The 26,061-nt window shown below is 42.7% G+C and overlaps 1 protein-coding gene and 1 non-coding gene across 2 annotated transcripts; both read right to left on the bottom strand.

Moving 5' to 3' along the window:
• Positions 1-1,635: 1,635 nt before the first annotated feature.
• Positions 1,636-1,709, bottom strand: trnat-ugu (transfer RNA threonine (anticodon UGU)). The gene has a single exon. It is a non-coding gene; the product is annotated as a tRNA-Thr (tRNA).
• Positions 1,710-19,209: 17,500 nt separating this feature from the next.
• LOC115176652 (urokinase plasminogen activator surface receptor-like) lies at positions 19,210-24,408 on the bottom strand. Its single transcript, XM_029736795.1, has 5 exons — positions 24,309-24,408; positions 23,784-23,900; positions 23,505-23,651; positions 21,316-21,426; positions 19,210-20,168 (listed from the first exon to the last, which is right to left on the bottom strand). The coding sequence occupies exons 1-5, from the start codon at positions 24,352-24,354 to the stop codon at positions 19,966-19,968; spliced, it is 624 nt and encodes a 207-aa protein (XP_029592655.1). The 5' UTR covers positions 24,355-24,408; the 3' UTR covers positions 19,210-19,965.
• Between the last annotated feature and the right edge of the window lie 1,653 nt (positions 24,409-26,061).

Raw genomic sequence — 26,061 nt, 5'->3', positions numbered from 1 at the left:
TCTACCCACAAGAAAGATTCCCCTTGCTCTCCGTGCCCGAAGAAAGAGTTGGAGAGCATGGTGCAATCTGACATCGTTACCTAGGTTACAGAACCAACAGATTGGGTAAACGCGTTAGTGTGGTGGAGAAACCACACACATGCAAGCTCAGAGTACGTCTCGACCCAAGAGACTTCAACAAGGCTATCAAACGCTCCCATTACCCCTTACTAATGCTAGATGACATCACACACAAGCAAGCGGGAGCACGTGACTTCAGTTTCATGGACGTCAGATCAGGCTACTGGGCTATTAAGCTCACAGAAGAGTCATCTACGCTCACCACGTTCAACACGCTGTTTGGACGCTACATGTGATATGAGTAATGTAAGATATATAACATTATTAAAGTGGCATTATTTAAAGTGGCATTGTTTAAAGTGACTAGTGATCCATTTATTAAAGTGGCCAGTGATTTGGTCTCAATGTAGGCAGCAGCCTCTCTGAGTTAGTGATTGCAGTTTAATAGTCTGATGGCCTTGAGATAGAAGCTGGTTTTCAGTCTCTCGGTCCCAGCTTTGATGCACCTGTACTGACCTCGCCTTCTGGATGGTAGCGGTGTGAACAGGCAGTGGCTCGGGTGGCTGTTGTCCTTGATGATCTTTTTGGCCTTCCTGTGACATAGGGGGTTGTAGGTGTTATGGAGGGCAGGTAGTTTGCCCCCGGTGATGCATTGTGCAGACCGCACCACCCTCTGGAGAGCCTTGCGGTTGTGGGCGGTGCAGTTGCCGTACCAGGGTGTGATACAGCCGGACAGGATGCTCTCGATTGTGCACCTGTAAAAGTTTCAGGGTTTTGTGTGACAAGCCACATTTATTCAGCCTCCTGAGGTTGAAGAGGCGCTGGTGCACCTTCTTTACCACACTGCCTGTGTGGGTGGACAATATCTGTTTGTCTGTGATATGTACGCCAAGGAACTTAACTTTCTACCTTCTCCACTACTGTCCCTTCAATGTGGATAGGGGGGGGTGCTCCCTCAGCTGTTTGCTGAAGTCTGCGATCATCTCCTTTGTTTTGCTGACGTGAGTTTGGAGGACACTATGGTGTTGAGTGCTGAGCTGTAGTCAATGAACAGCACTCTAACATAGGTATTCCTTTTGTCCAGATTAGAGGTTGACCGATTATAATTTTTCTACAGCGATACCGATACCGATTATTGGAGGACCAAAACCCCGCCGATACCGATTAATCAGCCAATTTTTATATATATATATTTGTAATAATGAGAATTACAACAATACTGAATGAACACTTTTATTTTAACTTAATATAATACATCAATAAAATTTATTTAGTCTCAAATAAATAATGAAACATGTTCAATTTGGTTTAAATAATGCAAAAACAGTGTTGGAGAAGAAAGTAAAAGTGCAATATTTGCTATGTAAAAAAAGCTAACGTTTAAGTTCCTTGCTCAGAACATATGAAAGCTGGTGGTTCCTTTTAACATCAGTCTTCCATATTCCCAGGTAAGAAGTTTTAGCTATTATAGGACTATTTACATTTTTTATACATTTTAGTCATTTAGCAGAGGCTCTTATCCAGAGCAACTTACAGTAGTGAATGCTTACATTTCATACATTTTTTTCCCATACTGGTCCCCAGTGGGAATCGAACCCACAACCCTGGCATTACAAACACCATGCTCTACCAACTGAGCCACACGGGACATATTTCTCTCTATACCATTTGTATTTCATATACCTTTGACTATTGGATGTTCTTATAGGCTCTATAGTATTGCCAGCCTAATCTCGGGAGTTGATAGGCTTAAAGTCAATGCTTGAAGCACAGCAAAGAGCTGTTGGCAAATGCAGGAAAGTGCTGTTTGAATGAATGCTTATGAGCCTGCTGCTGCCTACCACCACTCCGTCAGACTGCTCTATCAAATCATAGACTTAATTATAGTATAAGAACACACAGAAATACAAGCCGTAGGTCATTAATATGGTCAAATCCGGGAACTATCATTTCGAAAACAAAACGTTTATTCTTTCAGTGAAATACGGAACCATTCCGTATTTTATCTAACTTGTGGCATCCCTAAGTCTAAATATTGCTGTTACATTCCACAACCTTCAATGTTATGTCATAATTATGTACAATTCTGGCAAATTAATTACGGTCTTTGTTAGGAAGAAATGGTCTTCACACAGTTTGCAATAAGCCAGGCAACCCAAACTGCTGCATATACCCTGACTCTGCTTGCACAGAACGCAAGAGAAGTGACACAATTTCCCTAGTTAAAAGAAAATCATGTTAGCAGGCAATGTTAACAAAATATGCAGGTTTAAAAATATATACTTGTGTTTTGATTTTAAGAAAAGCATTGATGTTTATGGTTAGGTATACATTGGTGCAACGACAGTGCTTTTTTCGCGAATGCGCTTGTTAAATCATCACCCGTTTGGTGAAGTAGGCTGTGATTCGATGATTAATTAACAGGCACCGCATCGATTATATGCAATTCAGGACAAGCTAGATAAACCAGTAATATCATCAACCATGTATAGTGAACTAGTGATTATGTTAAGATTGATTGTTTTTTATAAGATAAGTGTAATGCTAGCTAGCAACTTACCTTGGCTCCTTGCTGCACTCGCGTAACAAGTAGTCAGCCTGCCACGCGGTCTCCTCGTGGAGTGCAATGTAATCGGCCATAATCGGTGTCCAAAAATTCTGATTACCGATTGTTATGAATACTTGAAATCGGCCCTAATTAATCAGCCATTCCGATTAATTGGTCAACCTCTAGTCCAGATGGGATGGGCAGTGTGATGGCAATTGTGTTGTCTGTGGACCTGTTGGGGTGGTATGCAAACTGAAGTGGGTCTAGGGTGGCCGGTAAGGTGGAGGTGATCCTTGACTAGTCTCTCAAAGCACTTCATGATGACAGAAGTGTGTGCTATGGGGCGGTAGTCATTTAGTTATCTTTGCCGTCTTGGGTACAGGAACAATGGTAGCCATCTTGAAGCATGTGGGGACAACAGACTGGGATAGGGAGAGATTGGATATGTCCGGAAACACACCAGCCAGCTGGTCTGCGCATGCTCTGAGGACGTGGCTATGGATGCCGTCTGTGCCAGCAGCCTTGCGAGGGTTAACATGTTTAAATGTTTTATTCACGTCGGCCTTGGAGAAGGAGAGGGGTGGGGGGGCTGTCCTTGTTAGCGGGTCGCGACGGTGGCACTGTATTATCTTCAAAGCGGACAAAGAAGGTGCTTAAGAGCTTTACACACCTGGATTGTTCAATATTAGCCCTTTATTCTTTTCATAATTGTTCATGCTCTGTCAAAATGTTGGTGCTCATGGGTACACACCAATTTTCAAATCCTGCCATAGATTTTCAAGCAAATTTAGGTCAAAACTGTATCTTGGTCACTCAGGAACATTTACTGTCTTCTTGGTAAACAACTCCAGTGTAGATTTGGCCTTGTGTTGTAGATTATTGTCCTGCTGAAATGTGAATTCCTCTCCCAGTGTTTGCTGTAAAGCAGACTGAAGCAGGTTTTCCTGCTTAGCTGCATCCCGTTTCTTTTTATCCAGAAAAACTCCCCTATATTTGCCAATGTCAAGCATGCCCATACCATGATGCAGCCACCACCATGCTTGGAAATCCGGCGGCAGTTACTCAGTGATGTGTTGGATTTGCCCCAAACATAAGGCTTTGCATTTAGGACAAAACATTTTTTCTGCAGTATTAGTTCAGTGCCTTGTTGCATACAATATGTTTATTTGCATAATTACTTTCACTGTCATTTAAATCATTATTGTGGAGTCATTACAATGTTGTTTATCCATCCTCAGTTTTCTCCCATCACAGCCATTGAACTCTGTAACTGTTTTACAATCACCAATAGCCTAATGGTTACATCCCTGAGCAGTTTTATTCCTGTCCTGCAGCTCAGTTCAGAAGGACAACTGTATCTTTGGAGAACTGTATCTTTGATGTGTCTGGGTGGTTTAAGTACTTAGCTTCCTCTTTCAAAATATTATTTTGTGAATCATGGTTTATGTCAATTATTTTTGGTAACATTTCTATGTTGAAGATTCAAAGATACATTTTTCACCCATTTCCATCCAATTCGCATTATTTTTTAGAATAATTTATACTTGATAGTTGCCGATTAAGTTCCTAAATTTCTTTTTGTTTTTCCTCTAACTTATTCTGTGCCTCTATGTTAGAGTCTTTATTGCTATCCATTTGTATTGTTTTTTCTTCAACTTGCTTTGTTAATATGAACTCTTTGACCAATTTTTTTGGTTTGTTTTAAAGATGAATGTTGAATTGCATGCAGGAAAAAGTCAGTTATAAAATCCTTTGTCTTAGTTAAAAACAGGTTGTCATTCTTTAGGCTTTGAATAAATTTAGAATATCCTCGCCCACGTGGAAATTCTGTAAGAGTAATGTGGATGATTGTAATGGTGGTGGGGGGTGGGGTTATGGTTCACTTGCTCACACATGACTAGAGTCATATTACTTAGATCCTATAGATCCTCTTACTGTGGTATATCATAGACTTAAAGAGCATGCCACAGACACTTTCCAGCCTGAAATGCTACAGTAGAGTAGTGTCACAGGATACTTCAAATATTGCAGTATTAAAAGAGACCCCACTTTTAATACTGCAAGCTCTACAGTAGTAACCAAGGACACTAGTAATATAAATTATGTTCTGTGATAATAAATTACTGATATGATTGACAGACTGATAGTGTAAAGAATCGGGTAAATAAAGTGTTCTTAGCATTCTGTAGCTACCCTAGAGTGTTTGGCTGTAAGAACTCTCCAAAGCTCCCATGTGTTCAGCCTGGTCTCATAGATTAGACATAACAGTGTAAATGTAAAGCCGTGAACCTCAAATTAGCATGTTATGATTGGTATTGTTACATAAGACCGATGGTTACTTAAGGCAAAAACAAAAGGAGGGTGGTTGGTCAGGGCGGATGGTTTGGTGTTTAACGCAAAGGTTCAGCAACCCAAAGGTTGAGTTTGAATCTCATCAGGAACAACTTTAGTATTTTAGCTAATTAGCAACTTTTCAACTACTTACTACTTTTTAGCTACTTTGCAACTACTTAGCATGTTAGCTAACCCTTCCCTTAACCTTAACCCCGTTAGCTAACCATTCCCTTAAGCGTATTCCTAACCTTAACCCTTAAACCTAACTCCTAAACTGTAAGGCGTGGGTGTTTGCTGATGAGGAATCAAGTGCAGGAAAACGGCGATTCAGGGTAATGGCTTTAATAGGCACACTGACCAAACGACAAGCCAACCCAAACAGCGCACAGAGCGCACTACAAAACAAAGTGCCACAAACACAAGGGACAAAACACAGCTTGCGCAAACATACGCAACATACGCATACAATGAAAATAATCCCGCACAAAGAGCAGGCGGGCCTGCTGGCTAATAAAGCTCGCTAATCAGCCCAACTAAGAACAGGTGCACCTAATAACGAAAAGGGGGAAAACAAAAAGGGAATCGGTGGCAGCTAGTAGGCCGGTGACGACGACCGCCGAGCGCCACCTGAGCAGGAGGGGGAGCCACCTTCGGTAGGAGTCGTGACATAAACTTAACCCTAACCTTAACCCTAAGCCCTAGCCTAGCTAACTTTAGTCAGCTATCTAACATTAGTCAGCTAGCTAACAATACCCAACTGGCTAGAATTCATAACATAGTGTACGTTTCCAAATTTGTAACATTTCATACGAAATGGATGATGGACATCAAAAAATGTATACATAACATACGTAACGTAGCATATCATAATAAATGGAGAGTCTCGGATTTACGTACAGAATAATACGAAATGCTGTTTTATTTTTTTTAAATTATTTCACCTTTATTTAACCAGGTAGGCCAGTTGAGAACAAATTCTCATTTAAAACTGTGGCCTTGCCAAGATAAAGCAAAGCAGTGCAAGAAAAACAACAACACAGAGATACACATCAACAAACGTACAGCCAATAACACAATAAAAATATATATGTACAGTGTGTGTAAATGTAGAAGAGTAGGGAGGTAAGGCAATAAATCGGCCATGGAGGCGAAATAATTACAATTTAGCATTAACACTGGAGTGATAGATGAGCAGATGATGATGTGCAAGTAGAGATACTGGTGTGCAAAAGAGCAAGAGGATAAGTAACAATATGGGAATGAGGTAGTTGGGTGTGCTATTTACAGATTGGCTCTGTACAGGTACAGTGATCGGTAAGCTGCTCTGACAGCTGATGCTAAAAGAGGGAGATATAAGACTCCAGCTTCAGTGATTTTTTTTGCAATTCGTTCCAGTCATTGGCAGCAGAGAACTGGAAGGAAAGACAGCCAGAGGCAGTGGTGGCTTTGGGGGTGACCAGTGAAATATACCTGCTGGAGCACATGCTACGGGTGGGTGTTGCTATGGTGACGAGTGAGCTGAGATAAGGCGGGGCTTTACCTAGTATAGACTTATAGATGACCTGGAGCCAGTGGGTTTAGCAACGATTATGTAGTGGGGGCCAGCCAACGAGAGCATACAGGTTGCAGTGGTGGGTAGTATATGGGGCTTTGGTGACAGAACGGATGGCACTGTGATAGACTACATCCAGTTTGCTGAGTAGAGCAGGCTATTTTGTAAATGACATCGCCGAAGTCGAGGATCGGTAGAATAGTCAGTTTTACGAGGGTATGTTTGGCAGCGTGAGTGAAGGAGGCTTTGTTGCGAAATAGGAAGCCGATTCTAGATTTAATTCTGGATTGGAGATGCTTAATGTGAGTCTGGAAGGAGAGTTTACAGTCTAACCAGACACCTAGGTATTTGTAGTTGTCCACATATTCTAAGTCAGAAACGTCCAGAGTACTGATGCTAGTCGGGCGGGCGGAAGGGTGCGGGCAGCAATTGGTTGAAGAAGTAAAACTTAGTTTTACTTGCATTTAAGAGCAATTGGAGGCCACGGAAGGAGTGTTGTATATCATTGAAGCTTGTTTGGAGGTTTGTTAGCTCAGTGTCCAAAGAAGGGCCAGATGTATACAGAATGGTGTCGTCTGCATAGAGGTGGATCAGAGAGTCACTAGCAGCAAGAGCGACATCATTGATATATACAGAGAAAAGAGTCGGCGCGAGAATTGCACCCCCATAGAGACTGCCAGAGGTCCGGACAACAGACCCTCCGATTTGACACACTTAACTTAATCTGAGAAGTTGTTGGTGAACCAGGCGAGGCAGTCATTTGAGAAGCCAAGGCTATTGTCTGCCAATAATAATGCGGTGATTGACAGAGTCGAAAGCCTTGGCCAGGTCAATGAAGACGGCTGCACTGTACTGACTTTTATCGATGGCGGTTATGATATTGTTTAGGACCTTGAGCGTGGCTGAGGTGCACCCATGACCAGCTCGGAATCCAGATTGCATAGTGGAGAAGGTACGATGGGATTCAAAATGGTTGGTGATCTGTTTGTTAACTTGGCTTTCGAAGATTTCAGAAGGGAAGGGCAGGATGGATATAGACAGTTTGGGTCTAGAGTGTCTCCCCCTTTGAAGAGGGGGATGACCACGGCAGCTTTCCAATCTTTGGGGTTCTCAGATGGTATAAAAGAGAGCTTGAACAGGCTAGTAATAGGGGTTGCAACAATTTCGGCAGATAATTTTAAAAGATTGTCTAGCCCAGCTGATTTGTAGGGATCCAGATTTTGCAGCTCTTTCAGAACATCAGCTGTCTGGATTTGGGTGAAGGAGAAGCGGGGGGGGGGGGGGCTTAGGCAAGTTACTGCAGGGGGTGCTGAGATGTAGCCAGGTGGAACGCATGGCCAGCCGTAGAAAAATGCTTATTGAAATTATCGATTATCGTAGATTTATTTGTGGTGGCAATGTTTCCTATCCTCAGTGCAGTGGGCAGCTGGGAGGAGGTGATCTTATTCTCCATGGACTTTACAGTGTCCCAAAACTTTTTGGAATTAGTGCTACAGGATGCACATTTCTGTTTGATAAAAACTTGCCTTAGCTTTCCTAACTGACTGAGTATATTGGTTCCTGACTTCCCTGAAAAGTTGCATATCGCGTGGGCTATTCGATGCTAATGCAGAACACCACATGATGTTTTTGTGCTGGCAGTCAAGTCTGGGGTGAACCAAGGGCTATATCTGTTCTTAGTTCTACATTTTTTATTTAAGACTGTGAGGAAAACACTTTTAAAGAGCAACCAGGCATCCCCTACTGACGGGATGAGGCCAATATCCTTCCAGGATACCCGGGCCAGGTCAATTAGAAAGGCGTGCTCGCTGAAGTGTTTTAGAGAGCGTTTGACAGTGATGAGGGGTGGTCGTTTGACCGCGGACCCATTACGCACGCAGGCAATGAGGCAATGATTGCTGAGATCCTGGTTGAAGACAGCAGAGGTGTATTTAGAGGGCATGTTGGTCAGGATGATATCTAAGAGGATGCCCATGGTTGTGGATTTGGGATTGTACCTGGTAGGTTCCTTGATCATTTGTGTGAGATTGAGGGCATCTAACTTAGATTGTAGGATGGCCGGGGTGTTAATAAGCATGTCCCAGTTTAGGTCACCTAACAGTACGAACTCTGAAGATGGATGGGGGCAATGAATTCACATATGGTGTCCAGGGCACAGCTGTGGGCTGAAGGGGGTCTATAACAAGCAGCAACAGTGAGAGACTTGTTTCTGGAAAGGTGGATTTTTAAAAGTAGAAGCTCGAATTATTTGGACAAAGACCTGGATAGTATTACAGAACTCTGCAGACTATCTCTGCAGTTCTATCTTGTCGGAAAATGTTATAGTTAGGGATGGAAATTTCAGGATTTTTGGTGGCCTTCCTAAGCCGGGATTTAGACACGACTAGGACATCCGTGTTGGCAGAGTGTGCTAAAGCAGTGAATAAAACAAACTTAGGGAGGAGGCTTCTAATGTTAACATGCATGAAACCAAGGCTTTTACAGTTACAGAAGTCAACAAATGAGAGCGCCTGGCGATTTGGAGGGGAGCTAGGGGCTGCAGGGCCTGGGTTAACCTCTACATCACCAGAGGAACAGTGGAGGAGTAGGATAAGGGTACGGCTAAAGGCTATAAGATCTGGTCGCCTAGTGCGTTCAGGACAGAGAGTAAAAGGAGCAGATTTTTGGGCGCGGAAGAATAAATTCACGGCATAATGTACAGACAAGGGTAAGGTAGGATGTGAATACAGTGGAGGTAAGCCTAGGCATTGAGTGACGATGAGTGAGGTTTTGTCTCTAGAGGCACCATTTAAGCCAGGTGAGGTCACCGCATGTGTGGGGGGGTGGAACAAAAGGGCTAGCTAAGGCATATTGAGCAGGGCTGGAGGCTCTACAGTGAAATAAAACAATAATCACTAACCAAAACAGCAATAGACAAGGCATATTGACATTAGGGAGAGGTATGTGTAGCCAAGTGATCGTAGGGTCCAGTGAGTAGCTAGGCGAGCTGGAGACATGGCGATTCAGACAGCTAGCGGGCCGGGGCTAGCAGGCTAGCAGATGGGCCTTCGGGGGACGTTGCAACGGAAGAGCCTGTTGAAACCCCCTCGGACAGTTACGTCGACAGACCAGTCGTGGTGGATCGGCGGGGCTCCGTGTTGGCAGTAAAAGGGTCCAGGTCAGTTGGAAAAATAGGTATTGTAGCCCAAGAATTGGCTGATGAACCTCTTCAGCTAGCCGGGAGATGGGCCTAGCTTGAGGCTAGCACCAGGCTAACTGGTGCTTGCTTCGGGATAGAGACGTTAGCCAGGAGTAGCCACTCGGATAGCAGCTAGCTAGCTGTGATGATCCGGTGTAAAGGTTCAGAGCTTGCGGTAGGAATCCGGAGATCCGGTCGAGAAAAATCAGTCCGATATACTCTGGGTTGATATCGCGCTGTGCAGACTGGCAGGAATTGACCGGGCTGAGGTTGGCTGATGTCTGAGTTAACGGTGATGACTGCTAGCAGTACTAGCTAGTAGCTAGTTAGCTGGCTAGCTTCTGATGGGGGTTCCGGTTCTAAAGTGTAAAAAATAGCAGATCCTTACCACATTGGGTGAGGCGGGTTGTATGTTCACTCCGTAGATGGAAATTGAGATAAAAAAATATATCCGAAATATATATGAAGAAAAATATATATACATGGGACAGGACAAGACAAACAGACGTCCTACTGCTACGCCATCTTGGCTCTGAGACCATGTTGATGTGTTTGGCATTCATGATCAGTTACCAATAAGCCATAATGAGCCTGTGCCAATATACAGTGCATTCGGAAAGTATTCAGACCCATTGGCTTTTTCCACATGTTGTTAAATTACAGTCTTACTCTAAAATGTATTAAATAAAATGTTTTCCTTATCAATCTATACACAATACCCCATAATGACAAAGCAAAAACAGGTTTTTTGAATTGTTAGCAAATTTATAAAATATTCTAAACAGATATGACTTATTTACATAATAATTCAGCCCCTTTGCGATGGGACTCGAAATTGAGCTCAGGTGCATCCTGTTTCTGCAACTTGATTGGAGTCCACCTGTGGTAAATTCAATTGATTAGACATGATTTGGAAAGGCACACACCTATCTATATAAGGCCCCATAGTTGACAGTGCAGTTCACAGCAAAAACCAATCCATGAGGTCAAAGGTATTGTCTGTAGAGCTCCGAGACAGGATTGTGTCGATGCACAGATCTGGGGAATAGTACCAAAAAATGTCTGCAGCTTTGAAGTTCCCCAAGAACACAGTGGCCTCCATCATTCTTAAATGGAAGAAGTTTGGAACTACCAAGGCTCTTCCTGTAGCTGGCCGCCCTGCCAAACTGAACATTTTGGGGAAAAGGGCCTTGGTCAGGGAGGTGACCAAGAACTTGATGGTCACTCTGACAGAGCTCCAGAGTTCCTCTGTGGAGACTGGAGAACCTTCCAGAAGGACAACCATCTTTGCAGCACTCCATCAATCAGGCCTTTATGGTAGAGTGGCCAGACGGAAGCCACTCCTCAGTAAAAGGCACTGAAACGACTCTCAGACCATTAGATCCAAGATTCTCTGGTCTCTGAAACCAAGATTGAACTCTTTGGCTTGTATACCAAGCATCACGTCTGGAGAAAACCTTGCACCCTCCCTACAGTGGTAGCATCATGCTGTGGGGATGTTCTTCAGCAGCAGGGACTGGGAGACTAGTCAGGATCGAGGGAAAGATGAACGGAGCAAAGTACAGAGAGATCCTTGATGAAAACCTGCTCCAGAGCACTCAGGACCTCAGACTGGGTCGAAGGTTCACCTTCCAACAGGACAACAACCCTAAGCACACAGCCGAGAACACGCAGGAGTGGCTTCGGGACAAGTCTCTGAATGTCCTTGAGTCGCCCAACCAAAGCCCGGACTTGAACCCGATCAAACATCTCTGGAGAGACCTGAAAATAGCTGTGGAGCGACGCTCTCCATCCAACCTGACAGAGCTTGAGAGGATCTGCAGAGAAGAATGGGAGAAAATCCCCAAATACACGTGTGCCAAGCTTGTAGCGTCATACCCAAGAAGACTTGAGGCTGTAATCACTGTCAAAGGTGCTTCAACAAAGTACTGAGTAAAGGGTCTGAATACTTATGTAAATGTGATATTTCAGTTTTTGTATATATATAAATTTGCCCAAAAATTTGAAAACCAGTTTTTCCTTTGGCATTATGGGGTATTGTGTGCAGATCGATGAGGGGAAAAAACTATTTAATCAATTTTAGAATAAGGCTGTAACCTAACAAAATGTGGAAAAAGTCAAGGGGTCTGAATTCTTTCTTAGTGCACTGTACAACATGACCACAGAATAGAAGTAGTAGTAGTAATAATAATACTTTCTTAAAAGTGGTACTAGTAGCTATAGTAGGTCTAACCTTGTAGTCGAGTGAAATCCTCAACAGGACACATAATCAGACTATGTCATTTGTATATTAATGAAGTTTTTTTTAAATTGTATTTTATCTGACTCTATAATAATAATTAGCAATGTGCAGAGAGAGAGAGAGGGCTGTTTGTATTATAAATCTGAGCATTACTGTAAAATGTAACATTTGTTGGTCAATTTCTTCAACGAATGATCAGATCTATATAATTATCAAACGTACATTAGTGATGGAAAGGAAACAGACTCTTTGTTTAAGTATTAAAATTATCTTTAGTAATACAATTGTAGACAGAAGTTGGTACAGAGTACAGTATATGATAGCTCTCCCCATGTTCTGCTAAATGTTCTAAAACATTCTGTACCTCATATAGCCTCCCCAGTCACCCTAACGTAACATTCCATGGCAACAACAGCAGGAACCATCTTATCAGCAAGTAAAAACTCAGAAGTGGGTTTGACCGAAACTTGACCTTTCATAACAAGTATAGGGTCATAACAAGGTGAACGAGTCTAAGCATCTTCTGACAGGTGGCTGGTTTCATCAGGTCTGTGGCAGGTTTTAACACACACACAGAGGTCTCCTGAAGAGGAGATCTTACAGTTTATCATAACCAAATGTATTAACCCTTTAAAAGGTGTAAGGCCCTCTTCACATCCAATCAGATGACCAGACCTACAGAATGTGATCACAACACCTTTACGGGGGATGGGAGCAATACAGACAAGGCAGAACTATTGAGAAACACAAAGTGATCTGCATACAGGGAGTTAAATTCTCTCACACATGATATAGCTGAATGCTGGAAGCACTCGACTACTCGGTTGGTTCATTTTAGTCAAAAATAACAAATTTAAGTTAAATTATAAATAATGGACTTCTTTTTGCACAGATTCCATGACGCGGTTAGCTTTTAACAGCTAGGACCGTTATTTCTTGTCCTGGAATCTCACTTAACAGAGTTTAAATCCTGCTTGACAGAGCCGCTAAACTTAGCTAGCTAGCTTGCTGCTAGCTAAGCTGTTAGCCATCCAGTTACAGAAGAAAGCTGATTGGATTTACCGATCTGGAACTACCTCTTCTCATGGAGGCCTCCCCATTCAGAGAAAGAGGCGAACGCTTCCTGCGTTGGAGTTTTTTTTATTTTAATTTTAATTAATAATACCACCTTTTTCTCCCTAATTTTGTGATATCCAATTGGTCGTTACAATCTTACTATGATCTTTTCTGGAACACTGTGGACCAACCAGATTTTCAATGGAACAACTGCCTTCTTGCGGAGGACTGTAGGACAGCGCTGTCAACCCTAAGCAAGAAAATCTCAGCGTTGCACAATTTGCTGGGGAAACCACGTCCGACCTACCTTCTCTACAACTCAGGCTGGATGTCATTCTGATATGGTGAGAGTATCACCGTCCTGTCACTACTCTTTGACTGACTGGTCAGTGCTTCACAGAGACTTCTCACTGGGGAAGTCTCCCCCACCTGTGGAAAATGGAACAGGACCGACGCTTCTAGAGGACCTAACGGATGCCACAGTCTCCGATTCCGCTATCCAGCAATGGAAACACGTCACCCACCACAAGCCTAATGGAAGGCAGAAATGGATTCTACGGTTAGCTTAGGTGCATCAGACCCCACCTCCCATCAGTCCTCAAGGTTTCCTAAACCACTCAAGGCGAAAAAAAACATGTATATGTGGCAAATAAAATTTGATTTGATTTGAAGGCTGATTCCTACCATTCTATGACAGCTGCCATGGGCTGACGCTGTTATAGTCCATGTGGGGTGAAAGGACATTAGGAGGGCTAGCTCGGAATTGCTGAAACTGAATTTTAAAGAATTGATTCTAGCTCTGAAACACTACAAAAAACTGCTGATTATTTCAGGCCCTGCACCACTGCTGGGCAGCAGGCTACTGGCATTACACATCTGGCTAAAAGACTACAGTGGCTCTGTTGGCATAACTTTTATACTTTTATAGATCACTTTGACACCTTTTGGAAACAGAAGATGCTCTACAGGAATGATGGAGTCCATCCAAATCAACTTGGTGTCTGGACCGCGCATTTCAAGGCTGTGTTGAAACAATGACTTATCAGTGACCCAAGCCCTGCTCAGATAATCCCTACTATTGTATCACTGAGTCGTAGTGCTGCTGCAAATATACATTGTCTCAGGGCTGTTGAAAGTCATATTGTAAGTAAAATAATTTATGTTCCTCTAACTCAACTGAATGCCTCTGTCAATCCAACAGATATTGTCAACAGTAATCATGCACCTATGAACCATATCTAGCAAAACCAAGTTCCAAAGGCTGGGCCTAATATAGTGTATAAGAGAACATATAAGATGTTTTGTAGTGATTTCAATGTTGAAGATGTACAATGCATTCGGAAAGTATTCAGACCCATTGACTTCTTCTACATTTTGCTACGTTACAGCCTTATTCTATAATGGGTTAAATCATTTTTTCCCTTATCAATCTACACACAATACCCCATAACGACAAAGCAATTTATTCTTGGGAATAACGCTACAAACTTGGCACAACTGTATTTGGGGAGTTTCTCCCATTCTTCTCTGCAGATCCTCTCAAGCTCTGTTGGATGGGGAGCGTCGCTGCACAGCTATTTTCAGGTCTCTCCAGAGATGTTTGATTGGGTACAAGTCCAAATTCTGGCTTTGCCCCTCAAGGACATTCAGAGACTTGTCCCAAAGCCACTCCTGCGTTGTCTTGGCTTTGTGCTTAGGGTCATTGTCCTGTTGGAAGGTAAACCTTCGCACCAGTCTGAGGTCCTGAGCATTCTGGAGCAGGTTTTCATCAAGGATCTCTCTGTACTTTGCTCCGTTCATCTTTCCCTCAATCCTGACTAGTCTCCCAGTCTCTGCTGCTGAAAAGCATCCCCGCAGCCTGATGCTGCCACCACCTTCCCCAGATCTGTGCTTCAACACAATCCTGAGCTCTACACACAATTCCTTCGACCTCGTGGCTTGGTTTTTGCTCTGACATGCACTGTCAACTGTGGGACCTTACATAGACAGGTGTGCAAATTCCAGATCATGTCCAACCAATAGAATTTACCACAGGTGGACTCCTGTCAAGTTGTAGAAACATCTCAAGAATGATCAATAGAAACAGGATGCACCTGAGCTCAATTTTGAGTATCATAGCAAAGTGTCTGAATAATTATGTAAAAAAGGTATTTATTTATTTATTATTTAGTTGCGATGTTTGAAAATATAACTGGTTTTGCTTTGTTATTATGAGTTATTGTGTGTAGATGAATGAGGAAAAACATTAATTTTAGGCTTTAATGTAACACAATGTAGAAAAGGGAAGAGGTCTGAATACTTTCCGAATGAACAAAATAACATTGGCTAGTTTGTTGTGTGTAATGAGGAACAACCAGGCGGCTGCATTCATGAAATTGCTTATTCCAGTGACTAATAAGCATGCACCCGTTAAGAAAATGACTGTAAAAACAGATAAATCCCTGTGGATTGATGAGGATTTGAAAATGTGTATGGCTGAGATAAATAGTAAGTAAGTCTGGCTGCACAGCAGATTGGCAAACTTACTGTAAATTGAGAAATCATGTCACTAAACAAAAAGAAGAAATTGTACCATGAAAAAAAAAATATATATAAAGAATGATAGTAAAAAGCTTTTGAGGACATTGAATGAAATTTTGGGCTAAAGGGCGACATCAGCTCCATCCTTCTCTGAATCCGATGGCTCATTCATCACAAAACCCACTGATATTGCCAACTACTTTAAGGATTGTTTCATTGGCAAGATTAGCAACAACAAATTCTGAACCTACTCTTCCATTCATAACTGACCAAATGATGAAAGACAAGCGTTGTCATTTTGAATTCCGTAAAGTGAGTGTGGAACTGTCACGTCCTGACCAGTAAAGGGGTCATTTTGTTATTGTAGTATGGTCAGGACGTGGCAGGGGTGTGTTTGTTTTGTGTTGTTGGGATTTTTGGGTACTTTTCTATGTTTGTATTTCTATTTCTATGTTCAGGGTTTTGGTTTGGCCTTCAATTGGAGGCAGCTGTTCTTCGTTGCCTCTAATTGGAGGCCATATTTAAGTAGGGGTTTTCAGCTTGTGTTTTGTGGGTGGATGTTTCCATGTATAGTCATAGTACCTTCGTCGTTGTTTTGTTTCAGTGTTTTGTATCCTCTTAATAAATAAGAAGATGAGCATTCACATACCCGCTGCATTTTGGTCTACCTTTAACGACGCTTGTGACAGAACCACCCACCAAAAGAGGACCAAGCAGCGGAGGAAGGAGCAGCAGAGGAGCTATAAGAAGTCATGGACCTGGGAGGAAATCCTGGATGGGGCAGGACCATGGCACAAGGCTGGGGAGTACCGGCGCCCTAAGGAGGAGCAGGAGGCAGCTAAGGCGGAGCGGCGCAATTACGTGTCGTTATACGCACCGATTGGCAAGTGCGAGAGGCAGCCCCCAAAACATTTGAGGTGGAGCACACGGGTAGCATGGCTAAGTCAGTTCGGAGTCCTGAGCCAACTTCCCATGCTTATTATGGGGAGCGATGGATCAAGAAAGCACCGAGCTATGCGGAAATGCGCACTGTATTGCCCAGACGCATTCAAAGGTAAAAGCTCCTCAGTATGGCCAGGCTATGTTGAGCACTCAGCCAGAAAGGGTTGTGCAGGCCGTATGCTCCAGACCTCCAGTGCGTCTCCAGGGTCCAGTTTACCCTGTTCCTTCTCCTCGCACTAGCCCTGAGATGCGTGTTACTAGGCTGGCGCCTCAAAAGCCAGCCCCACGCATCAGGCCTCTAGTGCGCCTGCCCAGTCCAGTACGTCCTGTTCCTGCTCCTCGCACTAGCCTTGAGGTGTGTGTCACTAGTCTGGCACCTCCAAAGCCAGCCCCACGCATCAGGCCTTCAGCGCGCAGTCACCGTCTAGAGCTTCCGGCGACAGTGCCCCGTCTAGAGCTTCCGGCGACAGTGCCCCGTCTAGAGCTTCCGGCGACAGTGTCCCGTCTAGAGCTTCCGGCGACAGTGTCCCGTCTAGAGCTTCCGGCGACAGTGCCCCGATTAGAGCTTCCGGCGACAGTTCCCCGTCCAGTGCTTCCGGCGACGTCCTACAGTCCGGAGCCGACAGAGACGGCCCACAGTCCGGAGCCGCCAGAGACGGCCCACAGTCCGGAGCCTGCAGAGACGGCCCGCAGTCCGGAGCCTGCAGAGACGGCCCGCAGTCCGGAGCCTGCAGAGTCGCCCGCCAGTCCGGAGCCTGCAGAGTCGTCCGCCAGTCCGGAGCCTGCAGAGTCGCCCGCCAGTCCGGAGCCTGCAGAGTCGCCCGCCAGTCCGGCGCAGCCAGAGTCGCCCGCCAGTCCGGCGCAGCCAGAGTCGCCCGCCAGTCCGGCGCAGCCAGAGTCGCCCGCCAGTCCGGCGCAGCCAGAGTCGCCCGCCAGTCAGGCGCAGCCAGAGTCGCCCGCTGCGAGGGTCCCCAGTCCGGGGTCGGCGGCAAGGGACCTCGCTCTAAAGGCGCCACCAAAGTGGGGTGAACCAGTGGAGCGGGGTCTGCGTACCGCTCCTGAGCCACCTCCGTAGGGGGGAGGATTGGGAAGGGGGGGGGGTCGGTGACGGTGGCCACCCTCCCTTCCCTCCCTTTAGTTTGGGGTTATTGTTTTTGTGAGTTTTTTTCTCAGGTGCATTCGGGGTCTGCACCTTTGGGGGGGGTACTGTCACGTCCTGACTAGTAAAGGGGTCATTTTGTGATTATAGTACGGTCAGGACGTGGCAGGGGTGTGTTTGTTTTGTGTTGTTGGGATTTTTGAGTACTGTTCTATCTCATGTATTTCTATGTTTGTATTTCTAGTTCTATTTCTATGTTCAGGGTTTTAGTTCGGCCTTCAATTGGAGTCAGCTGTTATTCGTTATCTCTAATTGGAGGCCATATTTAAGTAGGGGTTTTCAGCTTGTGTTTTGTGGGTGGATGTTTCCATGTATAGTCATAGTACCTTCGTCGTTGTTTTGTTTCAGTGTTTTGTATCCTCTTAATAAATAAGAAGATGAGCATTCACATACCCGCTGCATTTTGGTCTACCTTTAACGACGCTTGTGACAGGAACGAGTGTAAAATTATTGTTGTCTATTATAAATGACAAGCCACCTGGGTCTGACAACTTGGATGGAAAATTACTGAGGATGATAGCGGACTATATTGCCACTCCTATTTGCAATCTCTTCAATCTAAGCCTACAGGAAAGTGTGTGCCCTCAGGCCTGGAGAGAGGCAAAAGTCATCCCGGTACCCAAGAATATCAAAGCACCCTTTTCTGGCTCAAACAGCCAACCAATTAGTCTGCTACCAACCCTTAGTAAACTTGTGGAGAAAAAAAAATGTGTTTGACCACATATAATGCTATTTCACAGTAAACAAATTAACAACTGACTTTCATGACGCTTATAGGGAAGGACATTTAACATGTACAGCATTTACACAAATAATTGATGATTGGCTGAAATAAATTGATAATAAGAAACTTGTGGGAGCTGTTTTGTTAGACTTAATCATAATCTGCTTGTCACGCCCTGACCTGAGAGAGCCTTTTTCATGTCTCTATTTAGGTTTGGTCAGGGTGTGATTTGGGTGGGCATTCTATGTCCTTTTTTCTATGCTTTGTATTTCTTTGTTTTGGCCTGGTATGGCTCTCAATCAGGGACAGCTGTACATCGTTGTTGCTGATTGGGAGTCATACTTAGGCAGCGTGTTTTCCTTTGGGGTTTGTGGGTAGTTATTTTCTGTTTTGTACATTTTGTGACCTGACAGAAATGTTGGCTGTCGTTCATTTTCTTGAATTGTTTTGAAGTGTTTCTTATTATTAAATCATTAATATGAACACTCACCACGCTGCGCTTTGGTCCCCTTCTTCTACAGACGACAAGCACTGCTGCTGGAAAAACCTATGTGTTATTGCTTTACATCCCCTGCTATATTGTGGATTGAGAATAACCTGTATAACAGAACCCAGAGGGTGTTCTTTAATTGAAAACTCTAGCATAATCCATTTAGACTAGGGCATTCCATAGAGCAGTGTTCTAGGTCCCTTACTTTTTTCAATCTTTACTAATGACCTGCAACTGGCACTGAGTAAATCCAGTGTGTCTATGTATACTGATGACTCAACATTAAACACATCAGCTACTACAGCAAGTGAATTCCCTGCAACACTTAACAAAGAGCTGCAGTCAGTTTTAGAATGGGTGACAAGTAATAAGCTAGTCCTAAATATTTAAAAAAACGAAAAGCATTGTATTTGGGATATTTTTTATTCTTTGCCTCATTGAACGAGGAAGCAAGAGGTTGTGAGAATAAAGAGTCAGCTCATCTATTCAGTAATTCATATACTTTCCATCTTTTTTCATTTACAGAATTAAACTTGTTAATCAAGCAAATACATTAACACTGTACACATCAGGTGACATTTTTAATTTCAAGTAAATTTCTGCTAGGTAAAAAATGGGATTCAATAGCCTTTGTTATGTTATTCAGAATGTTAAAAACATGTAACAGCTAACAATGCTAATGATTTGAAGCAATGTACCACACTTGCTTAGATTGGCAGATGCCTCGCCAAACATCCATGCCTCACTGACTCACAGGGCCTTGAGGAGAGAAGAGGATGGGTGTGGGTGTGTGTAGGGGTTATGGGATGGATGTAGCTGTGGGTTGTTGTGAGTGTGTTTTTTTTTGCGAGAGCTGTCCCTAAAATGAAATGGCTATCGTGCATTCCACAGGTGGCTGCAGCATTATGCTCGCGGGGGTGAAGGGGTTGAGGTAACCCTACATAATGTGATGCCCAAAGGAAGCGTCCAGTGAAAGGGGCTATTCAGTAACATCCATTATTAATACACACAACAGGTAGATAGTGGAGACTAGGGCTGGGGCATGGGGAGATGGGGGGTGGACAATGACTGGGAAGCTCCTGTTATGATGGAACTAGTAAACAGAACGAGGCAATACCCAGGAGAGGAAGAGAGGTAAGGAGGTGAAGGCACAGTGTCTCTCAGTAGAACAGGGCGACAGAGACCATGGATGTCACCAGGAGCAGGAGGCTCAGTCCGATGCTCTGGGCGTTGTTACACAGGTTCCCCTCGCAGCACTTCATGTCCACGCCCATGGTGGGCCCCAGTGCTCGTGACACGTCTCCCACACAGATGCTCTTGGAGGCACATCCCTTCATTGTTATCTTCATGCCACCCGTGTTCACTAGCAGCACACACAAGAAAATGTTACTGATATTCACAAGACTCAATGCTTCCCAAGCCCAATCAACTCCTGATAAGTGCACATTGGATAAAACTTTCAGCCTATGGAATACTCCAGCAGATGCTGATTCTGTAGGTACCAGTTTACATTTGGACCTGGTGAAATGTGAAGATATACCATCCACTTGGAGCAACGTGAGTGCCTATTACCATCTAGTAGGCTTGCTAGGGTGTTGTGATGGGGGATAGGGCGTTTAAGCTGCAATCTCCGGCTCCGAGAGTCGTGTGTTCAATCCCAGTGCAAGGAGCTCGTTTTTGTTTTAAGGCTTTCCCAAACCTTAACCCTTAACTTAACCAATCAGAATTAATGCATAAACCTAAGTTTAACCCTATCCCAAACCTTAGCCCTATCCTTAACCATTGGGGATTCATGCCTAAATGTGCGTTAGTTTCACTTTTAAGGGGTTTCACTGACAGCTAAGATACATCACCACATGTCGTAATTAAAACGTTGGGTCATGGAGTAATTTTTTTGCTGCAGTTAGGCCACAGTTGGAGGTTTATTTGGAGATTGGGAAACTTCTCAGTGCAGTGCACATTCATTTAAAATACTTATTTATGCATTAATTTGTGGATATCCATCATCCATTTCGTATGATATGTTACGAATTACAATTCATATGATATGTTACAAATTGCAAAACGTAAGATATGTTATGAATTCCAAAATATTTGTTGCTAACATTAGCTATGTGGCTAGGTGGTTAACGCTAACGTTAGCTAGCAGTACGGGTTAGTGTTAGCGGTTAAGGTTAAGGTAAGGTGTTCGGGCAAGGGTTATCTAAAAGGTTAGGGGAAAAGGTAGCTAACATGCAAAGGTTGTAGGTGATGAGATACAAACATGCAACCTTTGGGTTGCTAGACGTTCGCATTATATGCCCACCCATCCACTCCAACCAACCACCCTCCTTACGTTTTTGCCTTATATCGGATGTAACTATACCAAACATAACATGTCATACTAATTTGAGTGCCCCGGATTTATGTTTCCTATGTTATGTCTAGTATATAAGAACAGTATGAGAGACTAAAGGAAGAAGCTAAAGGAATGTAAAGAATGTGCAGATAACGTTAATCTGACACACTACCTGTTGTTGAGATGCAGCGGTCCTCGTCTCCCAAGCAGCTCAGAGTGCTCGTGCAGTCCGTTCCGGTACAGGTGAAGCACTTCTTTCCATTAGGAGGAGCTTTAGTGGACTCTAAGGGATAGGTGATTACACTTTTCACTCCCAGCTCACCACAAACCAAAATCAAAATAGATTCATTCTATTCCTGAAAATAGCCTATTCAGTGGCGACCCGTTATTCAGAGAATTTATTGAGCCCCACATTCTTTGCAAAAAAATAAAGTAGGAAATAAAATATAAAAAAATTGGGGGGGTTGCCTGTTTTGCATATTATTTTGGCATTAATGAGTCACATATCAGTTTGCAAACAATGATAAAAAAATATATAATTGAGTTAATATAGCCACATACAAACATGATCTCTTTTTTGTTTTCTTTAGTAAATCAGCTCCAAAATGCAAGTGTTTCAGCCTAGCTCAGTCCTTTCTGTGGTGGTGGGGCAAGCCTGCAATGATTGGCTCAGTGTTCTGTCACTCATGGGGACACTACGTCACGGCCAAGTTGTAAGGGTAGACATAAAAATTGAAGCCCTTTGGCTCCTGCCATAGAATTACATTAGTAGTGCCCTTCCAAGAAGGCTCAAGGCATTGGCCACAGATAAAATGATGTCAAATCACGTTATGTCACGTCCTGACCCTTGTAAGATGTCATTTTCTATAGTAGAGTAGGTCAGGGAGTGACGGGGGTGTTGTTGGGTGGTTTTCAATGTTTTCTATTTCTATGTTTATGTTTATATTCTAGGTTTCTATTTCTATGTTGGTGTTTTTTGGGATGACCTCCAATTAGAGGCAGCTGGTCCTCATTGTCTCTAATTGGAGATCATATTTAAGTAGGGGTTTTTCCACCTGTGTTTGTGGGCAGTTATTTTCTGTTTGGTCTCTGTACCTGACAGAACTGTATTCTGATCGTTTGCCGTTATTTTGTCTTTAGTGTTTTTCGAGTTAATAAATATCATAATGAGCACTCAACACGCTGCGCTTTGTTCCCCTCTCTACGACAGCCGTTACACGTTATATGTACAGTAGCTTTGATTGGACTGATCATGTCAACATCTTACTTTCAAAATCCTAACCAGCAGTCATGAATCAATTCAACAAAAGGCAAATCCTTATTTCTCTTCCTATGACAATGGTTAAAAAGGAAGAGAAATTGTGTAGTAAGCTGTTAGTAGCCCATGTGCCTCACCCTAAAAATGTTGTCTATTTCCCCCTCTTCATTTTGCCTACTGTTCTGACTTGGTGGTGCACATGTAGCCTATAGCCTGTTTTAGAGAAATGTCATCATTTAATATTGTAAGAGCTTTCATTGTCTGCTTATATGCCCCCTTTATTTATTCTATGGTTCTGACTTGGTGTACAGGGAGAACACTGTAAGAATGGCCCATGTTCTGAATTCTGTCCCTGTACATTTCAAAAGTGCTGAACAAATAGTTATATTGACTATGTCAGTCCTGGCTCGCTCATTAATGTCTTAATCAAAATTACGGATTGTCTCTTATCCGCTTGTCATCCCCTTATCCCATAGCTTGTACATCTCAATTGTCAGTAGAAACCACATTTGTTTAAGCAAGTCAGCTATATCAGCAATGTTTTTTTAAGGCATTAAATGAGGCTGGGTGAACTGTTTCACTGCCAGACAAGGCTCCGCTGATAGCCAGGTGTAGCGGCTGTTGGGACTCTGCTGTTGGGACTCTGCTGTTGGGACTCTGCTGTTGGGACTCTGCTGTTGGGACTCTGCTGTTGGGACAGCTTTATGTAGACCTAACAGTTTGTGGGCACCGTTCGTCACCGTTATAGTGCAATGAATGTATTGTTTAGAGTTGTTGTGTAGTGACTGCTTGCCCCACCAAGATTTACATGCTAAAATCGCCACTGAGCCTATTTAAATTATTAATCTTCCTCTACGTTGAAAACACGTGGCAGCCGTTAAATATTTACGCTAAATACATCGGTTGGTTGTTTTTCATTTAAGGTAGACATACCAATTTAATAATTTACATATTCTAATTGATCAACTCAAACTTTCCTCATAGAAATTTCAATTAAAATGATTCATTTCAATTCAGCCTTTCAACATGCTATCAAATCGAATGTTTTAATATTAGCATTTATTATAAACTAACAGCCTATACATTCTCATTGAGATAGTTACCAGGGACGCTTTGGGAGTTGCAGAGGTCCGTATTGCAGCATTTGTTGGCGATCGTTGTGCGCGTGATTCCGAAGTTCATTGCTGCACTGACACACTCAGCAGGCACCGCGCAAGACTTCGCGTTGATATCCACTAATTTTGTATCACCTGGAATTGGAAAGAAGAGGTCGAGGCAAGCAAAAAAACATACAGGTTAAAACACGTCAAAAATGTAACCTAAATATTTGTTTTATCTTTAGGCTAAAATGTAAGACCTAAATTAACCTGCCATTAATTTACCCATATAGGATACGACCCGCGAGCTTCCACATTGGGTTGGATAAAGACAGTCCGTCTCCTTGTCGGTGCATGCTCCTGATTCTCCTGGTGTGCACTCAAAGCACTTGAGTGAAAATGCTGAGAAGGTGAAAAGTTACAGCATCCGATCATTTTTTATTATTTTTATAAATGATCAAGGATATAATAGACTAAAACGTGGACAATGTTTTCTTTGGCTGAACTGCATTTGTCATTCAAAAGATAAATTGATAAATGCTGTTGAAGTTATATATTTATTGCGTCTTCGTTATAGTTATAAACTGTGGGCTATAGGCTACACTGAAATTGCAAAAAAGTGTAATAATTGCTGAACTTGATCTTCAAAGCATAATTAATCCAAATGCAGCCAAAGGTATCCTAAGTAATGAATAAAATAGATGGGTTCTAGCCACATTTAGAGATTTTTCTGAACTATTTTGACTTTTTAAATAAATTCTATTTGAAATGCATGTTAACCGTAGGCTATAGCCTAAATAGTCCTCTTACCTTTGGGGAGAAGCACGCTCACGAGGATGGGTACAATAAGGTACATTTTGACTTGAAGCGGAAGGAGGTGAAATGATAAAGGGTGTGTCGAGTTACAGCATTTATCTGTTATCATTTAGAGGTGTGGTATGTTTGTCAAGAAGCATTCACACTCACTCACAGAGCTATCGAAATCCAATGACTTCAATAATTGAGTTTTGAATGCAGTGTTCTGTTGCAAATCATTGCAGTCAAAAATGTGACAGCCCCATTGTGAATATGATTTTTATATATTTTTATTTCTGCTGTTTTATTTAAAGTTATTAAATCTGTATTTTCTCATTGACGAAGAGAACACTGATTTAATAACAGCAAATAAAACAATTTAAAAAATAGTTATATCCTAGTCACAATGGCACTATATGTGACTCAGGAGTTTCCACTATATTGTCTTGGTAAGAAACAGTTTTATTTCAATAAGAAAGTGTGAATTTTGACTTGTGTTTTGTGTTATTGTCCTGCTAAAAGGATAATTTCTCTCCCAGTGTCAGGTCTCAAGCAGACAGAAGCAGGCCAAAAGGTGTCAGCATACTTCAGATCGTATGGCGGCTAGCCAAAATCAACTAGTTGAACCAAATGAGTGTGCTTGCATACTCCAAGACCTTAGCTTGAAAAAACAAGAAAATAGCATCAATGGTACTGTTTGTCTATTTTGAGACATAACTCAAGAAATCGGTCATTAATGTGACTTGTTTCAGAAAACTAGGCGTATGTCGCGCATCACTACTTCACAGGAGAGGCATTTGAACGTAATGTTAATTTTTTTAACCAAAATGTGTTTTTTTGGCAGAAATGCCTTCTGGAACATGTGAGCTTTCATATGGCTTAAAAACAAACATGTATGCCATCTGTAAATACAAATAAAATTGTTAAATTACGAGTACAGGAACCTTCCCGCTAGCCATGATTGGCTGAGATAATGGATGGGCTGGACATGCCGAGAGATGAGTTCAAATTTGGTCTGTCAATAACATGAGCTGCTTAGTAGGTGTAGGTAATCCTTTCTAAAGCACAAAAAAAAAGATATCATGAAGAACTGCACAAGTGTTGCTAAGGCTCTCCACTTTCTGGTGGAACGAGATTTGAAATCAGTGGAATTCCCAGTAGAAGCAGAGTATGATAGCTAAGGAGATGAAGAACATTCGGGCGTTAAAAAGAGAACACAGAAGGCTGTTATAAAATACCTGTCTGGATTACATCTTCAAACTAAGGGCAACCATGTCATCCGTGACAGAGAGGGAGAAGCGTTCATCTTTCATGCATACGGTAAGAGAGTCTAGCTAGATACATTTTCAGATACTATACATCTCTAATTTTGTCAAAGTTGTTTTCATTGCAAGTTAAACCGTACTGTTAGCAATTTATTTATTTTTTATTTTACCTTTATTTAACTAGGCAAGTCAGTTAACCTGTTTAGGATAGGGGGCAGTATTTTCACGGCCGGATAAAAAACGTACCCGATTTAATCTGGTTATTACTCCTGCCCAGAAACTAGAATATGCATATAATTGTTTGATATGGATAGAAAACACCCTAAAGTTTCTAAAACTGTTTGAATGGTGTCTGTGAGTATAACAGAACTCATATGGCAGGCCAAAACCTGAGAAGATTGCATACAGGAAGTGCCAAAATTACGAAGGGGACAAGAAACCAAATTATTAGGGTGAGTCGCATGGGCTACTAACAGCTTACTACACAACATACACTTAGTATT

Source organism: Salmo trutta, chromosome 37 (assembly GCF_901001165.1).
Source record: "Salmo trutta chromosome 37, fSalTru1.1, whole genome shotgun sequence".
Taxonomy (NCBI): domain Eukaryota; kingdom Metazoa; phylum Chordata; class Actinopteri; order Salmoniformes; family Salmonidae; genus Salmo; species Salmo trutta.
The sequence above is the reverse complement of the archived record's forward strand: the minus strand, read 5'-3'. Positions and strand labels throughout refer to the sequence as shown.

Excerpts from the sequence above, each read along its gene's own strand:
- LOC115176652 (XM_029736795.1), bottom strand. The coding sequence starts at position 24,354 with ATGTACCTTATTGTACCCATCCTCGTGAGCGTGCTTCTCCCCAAAG. Across the intron at positions 23,901-24,308 it reads GAGCGTGCTTCTCCCCAAAG|CATTTTCACTCAAGTGCTTT; the intron begins GTAAGAGGACTA and ends TCACCTTCTCAG. Across the intron at positions 20,169-21,315 it reads CCGCTGCATCTCAACAACAG|TGAACACGGGTGGCATGAAG; the intron begins GTAGTGTGTCAG and ends GTGTGCTGCTAG.